Below are 9,082 nucleotides of genomic sequence, written 5' to 3'. Positions count from 1 at the left end.
CTTTAAGGATCAGTTTCACCTAGTGCCATAAATGGCCTGGTTTAAAAACGAATGATCAATACTGTCAGAAATCTAATGGACTGTTCATCTCAAAACACACTTGTGTTGTTTAAGTTGGTTTCTATGACTTAGCTATACTTGTAGAGTGAATGATGACACGTTTGAACCTTTTAAAAAAAGATTCAGTTTATCATGACAAAATGAACACACAAATGCACATAGCACAGATTTCACATCTGCAGGAAGGTATTAATGAATCATAAAGTCAACTTTGTCATACTGCGGTGTAATTTATTCAAATCTGGACCTCATTTTCACTGACAAAAAGAACCACTTAGCCATCAACAGCTTTTGATTAAGACAGTCGCACAGACAACAGCAAGCAGAACAGTTTGGTGCTTGCCACATCATTGAAGTTAACTAATATTGACAAAAAAAAGACCTAAACATATTGATATAAAAAAAATATGCATTGAAATCAACAAAAATATATACATCATTGGCACAGCATTTTTAATCGGGCAACATGGAATCATAGTTCAAAGTAGGATACAGTACAATAACATAAAAGAATGACTAGCCATTCAACAGGCAGTTTCATCAGAATAAATATCAGAACGTAGTATTTAATACACTGCTGAGAGATGTCAACAGAAAGATCCATTGGCATCTTTCAACACCACGTTGAAATGTAAAGTAGTACATGAGCAGGCCTGCAGTCAGTAGCAATGTAGTTTCTGTGTTTTGAACTGTTTTGACTCACAAACTAACACTTTTGGGTTGCCAGAGAGGACTCAAATAGTTTGAAAAAAAGCTAAAAAAGCTTTGAGTCAACATCCTTCAGTTTGCAGTGTCTAACATATAATAAATACCTCTCTACATCATAACTTTAGGGCCGTAATCGCTTTAAAAACAAGGTTAATACCTTCCTTTAATTATAACATAAATGGGTATTACTAGCCACCTTCATAAATCACATGTATTTTAAGATTCCCCAACATGTTAAAGATCAATTCAGTGGATTGTTGTCCAGTCAGGTCTTATAAAATACAGACCACATACATGTGATAATTTGGTCTCTACAGTACAGCCATCAGTGCAAAAGTTGGAAAAATAAGACTTATAATACATATCCCTAAAATAATGAACTTCTATCAAACCCATCACATCACTAATCACATTTTGGAATGTTCCTCTACCTAGGCAGTCAACAACAAAACATTATCAGCACTAAATCATCATGCAAGAAAATCCCGGATTACTTTGGCTATATGGGCTACCTGGGGGGTTGGGGGGAGTTACTGCAATGATGAGACTGGGTGTTTGAGGTGAGATTTTCAGTCATTTGATACAGATTAAGATGTCTTCGGAAATCTGACTTTTTTTGTTGCATTTTGCAGATTTAATAAGACGTCATTTGTAAGACAGGATGAAAGGCAATCAGTCCAATAAATTGGTAATTATCTGAGTGTGCTTAGACATAGCCACAGAGCTATGTGACTGTATCTGATATAAGGGGGGCGTGTTACATGTCTCCTTTTTAAGTCAATCTTCCTAAAAAAAAACTAACTAAATGCAATGTTTTTCCCCCAAATTTGCACAGTATTCGGGTCACTTGTGTATAAAACGTGCATTTACAGAGTGCAGATTCCAAGAATTGAAATAACAAAAAGCTTTGCAAAGAGGAAATCAAAAGATGAAGATATACAATGTAAAACAAAGAGAAGCATAGCAAGTCCCAGTGTTTTAGGACGGCACATGATGAGAAATACTAAAAAATAAATTGGCAGAAGAAAGACATAAAAGCCTTATTGACCTGACAAACTAGCGTAAGCTACTGTAACGTACACCTGTGTAGAGCCAGTTTTAATACAACGCTATACTGTAAGCATCAGTCAGCTGGTTGTAAATCTTTCATATGCATCATTTCTAATGCAGAGTCAATCAAACCAATGTTTCCCCCCCCCCATTTGAAACAGACTATTTACCACTAGCTGCACTTAAAATCCCTGCAACAAGTCCATGATAGTATCAAAAAGCTGGGTTTGGTCTTCACATCGTACGAACCAGTCTTTGCAATTTCAACATTAACAAGAACACAAATTGCCCACCAGATTTATCAATATTGTAACTTACTGAAACAGATTTCAAATAATATCTGAAAAAGCATTGACTCAAACAGACCAAGACATGATTTTAATATACTGTATATCTCTTCTCCAATTCTATCCGTGTTGGTTGAGTCCCTGAGATATTGCTGCCTGTCTGCCTTTTCTGCTGGTCTGATGGTGACTTTTTGACAGTGATTTTCCATTTCACAAACTTGAAACGCACACACATACACATACACATATGCATTGCACACACATTCAAAGAGTTCACCCAGATGTGTTTCTCATGCTCCTTTTCACGTTTACAAACACACAATGAAAAAGAGGTCCTGACCTCAACTTTTGCCACTATGGGACGGTGACTTCCAACTAGATCTAAATGTTTTACACATTTCGGATGGAATATGGAATAAATAAATCTTACTATAAACAACTACCTAAAGTCTCGATGATTTTTACGTATTAGTAATACAATGTTTGTATCGGTCCCTCGGATCATACAGCCAAACCCTTCGCTACTTCATTTGTGGACACACCTGTATAAGAATCTAAAATCCCTGGTTATTCACAAGGATAGAAACAAACAAATATACATAAGATAAGATTCCTGATCTAGGAACAGCATTGACAATGCTTATCCAAATACCAAAAATCCAAACCCAATTATGGGCGTTTTTTAAAAGTAGCCGAGGTGTTGAATTAGGCCAGCATGTCCGATTCTACTTCTACTTCTCATATAGAAAACATTTGATATTTGTCATACATCTTGCTCACGAATTAAGCAAAAACCTTTCAATCATTGAGACAATCATAAAAGCAAAATAGTTGTTTGGTTGATTTGCGTATGCTCAAGTCAACTGTCCACCTTTTTTGTTATTCTTTGACTAAAATCACCTAAAGCAGATAAAATACTGTTTTCAAATCTAGTTTAGTCCCCCATCTTACAATAGAGTTATAAATACCCAGTAGTTGTGTAGCTGCAGATGTGTACAGGAAACACGCGGACATCAAGTGCAGCAGCTTGTAAAATATCCCCTCCCTCCCCTTCCTGCTTGCTGCTACCTACTGATCCGCGGTGCGTTCCAGGCCGTCTATGACACGGCTCAGCCTGATGTTCAGCAGCCTGATCTGAGTGTCCAGGTGGTCGATTTTCTCTTCCAGTGAACCTGCCCCACCTCCCCGGCGCCAGTACGCTCCCACAGGCCCCGTCATGAAGTAAACAGCCATGATGAAGCAAAGAGGCAGCACCGCGCGTTCAGGGTCACCCTCAAACTTCTGCAGGATGTAGAGGCAGGACAGGGCGAAGAGCAAGACACGTGCTAGCCAGAAGAAGCGGCCGAATACAGCATGCAGCAGGTAAAAGAAACCCCCCAGGAACATGGAGAGGAACCAGTAGGCCACAAGAACAGCGGCCACCAGGAGCAGGGCGCGGGCCGGAGAGTTGGTGAGGGATGTGGGGCTGAAGTAGTGGCTGAGGTTAGAGGCTACATAGGAGAGAAAGAGAACTCTTACATATTTGTACCTCACTTTGCACTCATCTTTCTATGTTAGAAATGTAATAATACAGTTAAAACTTACAGTCAATGCCCATCACATCCAGCAAATCTGACCAGATCTTCCAGATGGTGTCAAGAAAAGAGTCCACTCCATGCACAAAACGCTCCGTTGTTTTTGAGAAAAACTACAGAAATAAAGTAAATGCAGAAAAAAAGCGTAAGACATTTGAATTGTATCATTGTATTCTTAGTTAATTCCTATTGTTTATTCACAAAAATCATTCAAGACGGTGAAATGGAAAAGTCCTACAGTCTTGTAAAAGAAAAGGAGGGTTGTCAAACAATACAACAAGAGAACTGTAAGGTAGTAATACTTCATCAATGAACCATTGCAGTAGCATGTCGGACAAAAAGTTCTTAGTATTATCCAAACAGGGCTAACTTCTTTAACACAACACATGTAGAACATCATGCCATTTAGCATCAGTATCTGACTATAAATGGCTTTTGTGGCTATATATATATATATATATAAACAAAAACTGATTACCAACCATAATCAGTTCAAACGTATTAAATATGTATTGTATGCAAATTATCCCCACTGTTTCTACTTTAATATTTCTTAGTTTGCATACGGATACTGATAAGGCAGACAAACTGAGAAACATGGCTTACATTAACATACAAAAGTTCATATGATTTGAATGTGGCCCTTTATTATTTTTTGGGGGAAAAGAGCTCAATATGATCTGAGAAGTGAATAACCAAACATTGAGTCTCACTTATGTCACTTCGGTTTGGCTCCTACATACGGGAAATAACACTATATTTCCAAATACAGGAAGTGCAGCTGAGCCAATGAGAGCACAGCAGCTAATGTGTTTCCTTAGCAAGAGATGCTATGGTATAATATGAACATGAAGTGGATATAGCAGCAATTATGTTCTGGACCAACGGGGCTACTACATGCCATCTGTGCGGTGACATCAGAATGCACTTGCTGACGGGCTCAGAACAATGAATGACGATATTGATACAACAAAAACCTATAGTATTTAACTGTAACTGCATTTAAACACAACTAATGCCCACTGTACACGACAGCTCTACATCAAGTGATATCTTTCATAGATGGATACAATATCGGATAATGGCTAATCTTTCAAAATGGCATCCGTGCAATAGTTGTCCAGGCCCGGGCGTGCTTGTTTCCTGTTCGCCTGACAAAAAACCCGCCTGTTTGCTAGCTTCTTCGAGACACAATAGGCCCGTTTCAAGACCATGGGTGTCTCACACTGACCTTGTATAACCCTCTGATGTTGTCTTCTCCGAAAACACTGCTGAGGGTCTGGTAGATGCCGTTGGCTGCCCGTCGGAAGCTGTTCTGGTTGCTGGTCCTGCTCCTGGCCGCTTCGGCTGTGCTCAGCAGAGACGCAGAAAGGACCAAGAAAACCACGAAAACCTGGATTCCCTTCATGGTGGCAAACCCCAGAGATGTGAAGCAAAAAAATATGTATCAAAATGGTTAAAACAAACGCAAGGTAAGAATGGGTGTTGCTGCCTTAACACCTTGGTGGGGGATGATGAGCCACTGACACTGAATAGGATGGTGGTTACAACCCGTGTTGCGTTCAAAGACGCACGTTAACTCCGCTAACTTCCGTTTGTTGGCTTTTCATGTGAGCAATTGAATTGGTTTTATTACAAAATACATAGGGTGTTTTTATACAAATTGGATAGCTGTGTAAACGACTCATACGAATCCACACTGTTTAGAGTGAGTTATTACTCATGACTCATTGCATTTTGAAACATATAGGCGTCAAGTCTCTCTGATTTAAATTGTTCCGATTAACAGTAAAGGCATCGCCCTCCTCATGCGAATTTGAAACTCAAACGATGCATTTGCAGCATGTTGCTGCTCTCCAGTGGTAAATTAGTCAACCGCATTGTTCACTGCACAGCAAGGTTTATTATTTATCTCATTTCAACTCCATCTCGCTGGGGCGTTTCTGTACATTTCAGTCTCCTTATATCTTTGTATCTTCTTTACTGCAAATGTACCATATTTTGTCAGACTGTGTAGGCCTAAGTATGGCTACACACTTTCAATATGAATGATCATTTTTCTAATTCCTAAGGAAAGCAAGTATTCATGGACCAGCCCGTGATATCATTTTGAAATTAACTAATTGAATGCAGAAATGTGTACATGCCTTGTTTTTCAACGTTTTGTGCTGGGAAAATATATGGATCATATTTTATTCTGTTGTACATCATTCAGTTGTGCAGTTTTTTACAGACTTGGCATTGATGTGAGGACAGACTTATTGTAGGTGAGAAGATATGAATACGTTTGCCGGAAAATCGGATTTCACAGCATATACATGCCTGATAACGGTAACACCAATCATTGTAATGTTGTACACATGTGAGAAGTGTTTAACAGTTACTCCAATCATGTTATTTAAAAAATTGAATAATGTTGCCTATATGATTAATATTGTTTCTACCAACTGTCCCTCCTGAAGATTAATAACAATTGTTAGATGATAGGCCAGTATGCAGACTGATCCTCCAGCTCATAAGACATGACATTCAATGTAAGACGCAGTTAACTGGTGTTTCAGAGATGGACTCGTTACTTGGAAAGCTTTCCCCTGAGTTCTCATTATCCATATCATAACTACATTGCAAGGCAGTAATGGTGCAAGATGAAGTAGGTCAAGACTGCAAAGGATGAAAACAGCAGTGGGGACAAGCGTTACAGAAGTGCAACAACACTTTGTTTTTGCTTGCAAGCAGTGTTGCTTGTATTACAGTTATATTTTGTTAAAATATTTTATTAACAGTGGAGTGTATGCAAAAATGATGAGTGAATACACATAGGAATCATGGTTAATGTACACATTCAATATAAAATTAATAATAATAATAATAATAATAATAATAATAATAAAAATAATTACAATAATAACACTAAATCTAATATTTTTTCAATGGTCTTATGTGGCATCTTTACAGAACTAACCATTACAAATATTAATGGACCTAATGTAAAGTAGCCTGTGAAGCATTGCTCTTGATGAGATTCTTGGTTTCGTTATGCAAAACATGTGAGCATAACCAATGCCCTTAATAAAGGCCATAGGTTCATGGATTATACCGGCATTATAAAAATAACATCAAGGGTGATACTGCAAATACATTTTTGTTCATTGATTACATTTAAAAAACGTCCCGCATCTTTTCTTTTGTTTCTTCGAAATAAAATAGAGCCCAACACTCACACCATTACATTACATTTAATGTTAGCTGCCTAACCTAAAGCTGTACGTAAAAATGAAATTCTGCCGAGCACTACCATTAATCCATGAATGAGACAAGTGTCTGTGGTTAGTTAAAAAATCATCAATAATAACTGATACAAAACAAATCAAACATATTATACAATATCTAATATTATATAGTGAGTGCATCAGTTAACAAGTTGCACATGTCTTTATTCAAGATGGCTTTGATCCATTCCCATCTTTGACCAGGAGAAAGTCAATATTCAGTAGGTCCAGTGAGAGCATGACCTTTCACCTGTTAACGTACTGATGGTCAAAGATAAGCATTTTCATAGAATTAAACCAGAGCTGAGTGCAACTGAGAGCCATATACTGAGTCAGGTGAAGCTGAATTTATTAACTAAATATGTAATACGTATCATTCAAGTCAGGCAAGAGATTAAGCGTATAATACTAGATGTAAGCAAGAGGGAGAATGTGTTGAGGACTGTTAGGGATATCTTTCCTGGTTGCTTCCTTATTCTCTTTAAGTGTTTGCTTGTCTCTCTGTTGATCCCACGTCTCTTTAGCTAAACATCCAAGATTGGCGCAGTCTTCCGAACCGCTGCAAAGGTTTTGAGGCGGTAGTATCAGAGGCTCCAGGCCCCAGGGCCGACATTGCCTACCCGCCTCGGGAAACACGCACACGGCCATAAGTGCTCAAGCAGGACAGGCTGAGAAGAAGTAAATGAGGGCAAATTAATAAGATCTCAGTTTGCATGAAATTATTTGATAAAGATTTTTCTCCCTCCAGCTTAATATGTTTTTCATCTACAGTAGGTTGGCTTTTATACAGTATGTATAAATATTTTTATAAATATAAGGGAACAAGGGAAGTTTAGGAACACGATGAGAAGTGGAAATAATAAGGACTAAAACTGTAACTTGATTTTAACTGTTAACTGTGTTGAACGTGGAAATGTGAAACAAGGAATTGATCAGACACGTATAGTTTTTTGTGCGACCTTAACAGTAAACATATTTCGGTTGAATAGGCCTGTTTGTGTGTTACCTTTATTAGCGATGACAGTGGAAAATTCTATCTTCATTCTGTTGGACAGTCAGACTCAAACTAAAGTCAGACTACAGACAGTAGTTTGTCCATTTAACCCCTATTCCTTTTAAGCCCCTTAAACTTTGCTCACCATTTTATATTTAAAAAATTGAATAGTTTTCAGGCATTTTGACGGAGATGGCCTTCATTACCAGTCCCCTCAGCATATATTGTTCCAGCACCTTCACTTCTGTCTTGCTTTCTTTTTTCCTCCCTTCACTTTTCCCTCTTTTGTTCCTTTGTATTCTGCCCAACTTTGCTCCTTCTCACTCTGTCCCTCCCTGAGTCTCACACTTTATTGGCCCCAGGCTAAGCTACTTTGTAAGCCTGGGCAGCCTTTCCATCACAAACCCTGACTTTTCTCCCCACTCTCCCTGTCTTTTTCTTGCCTTTTCTGTGTGTGCAGTGACTGCGGGCAAAAAATGTCCAACTTGTTCGTCAGTCAGGTTCCCATTTATTCCTTCCCCTGGCCAGGCCTATAAGAAGGACGCCCTAGGTCTGCTCCTTAAGCAGCCGCCTCCTTCCAGGGACACAACCCTAGGGCCAGCCTATTACAATCCACTGCTGGTAAGGACAGATACACACACACACTGGCACACATCCAGACTCATGTTGTTTGAATGTACATCCATCAGAGAACGTGAAGTGTTCAATTGTGCACACTTGTGTGCTTTCATTAGACTGTACGAATGTGTGTCTGAGTGTACTTACTCTGCCCATGAGGTATGGTCCATTAGTGCTAGTCAGATCTAATGCACAGCTGAACCCCCAACCCACCCATTCAATTGGCTGAAAACCCATTTCCATAGCTAATGAATGCAGCTCTACTTAAAAAAGCCAGTGCACCAATGCTCATCAATTTTACATGCCAACAAAGAGAGCCGTTAGTAATTATTCTTTAAGCCATATTACAATATTCACTTAAAATAATGCACACGCCTGCTAGTCTGGCTCTCAATTAAGTCATTTTTCATCTGTTAATGACCAGAGGAAGTCAACAGCGTCCTTGAGTTTTGGCCGAGGTTGTGTCAACACACCAGCGCAGGCACAGAGGCGCACTGTGATTTAGGGTTATCAGCAGTGCAT

The 9,082-nt window shown here is 38.8% G+C and overlaps 1 protein-coding gene across 1 annotated transcript; it reads right to left on the bottom strand.

The window, feature by feature from the left end:
• Positions 1-270: 270 nt before the first annotated feature.
• On the bottom strand, positions 271-5,252 carry bri3bp (bri3 binding protein). Its single transcript, XM_063898187.1, has 3 exons — positions 4,911-5,252; positions 3,690-3,792; positions 271-3,595 (listed from the first exon to the last, which is right to left on the bottom strand). Exons 1-3 carry the CDS (start codon positions 5,085-5,087, stop codon positions 3,174-3,176), a joined length of 702 nt encoding a protein of 233 aa, XP_063754257.1. The 5' UTR covers positions 5,088-5,252; the 3' UTR covers positions 271-3,173.
• Positions 5,253-9,082: the final 3,830 nt, after the last annotated feature.

Source organism: Eleginops maclovinus, chromosome 12 (genome assembly GCF_036324505.1).
Source record: "Eleginops maclovinus isolate JMC-PN-2008 ecotype Puerto Natales chromosome 12, JC_Emac_rtc_rv5, whole genome shotgun sequence".
NCBI lineage: Eukaryota > Metazoa > Chordata > Actinopteri > Perciformes > Eleginopidae > Eleginops > Eleginops maclovinus.
The sequence above is the reverse complement of the archived record's forward strand: the minus strand, read 5'-3'. Positions and strand labels throughout refer to the sequence as shown.

Bases quoted from the DNA above. Each gene is read 5' to 3' on its own strand.
- bri3bp (XM_063898187.1), bottom strand. From the start codon at position 5,087: ATGAAGGGAATCCAGGTTTTCGTGGTTTTCTTGGTCCTTTCTGCGTCT. The intron at 3,793-4,910 runs GTCAGTGTGAGA...TTATTTCTGTAG, and splicing joins ACATCAGAGGGTTATACAAG to TTTTTCTCAAAAACAACGGA. The intron at 3,596-3,689 runs GTAAGTTTTAAC...TCTCCTATGTAG, and splicing joins GGATGTGATGGGCATTGACT to CCTCTAACCTCAGCCACTAC.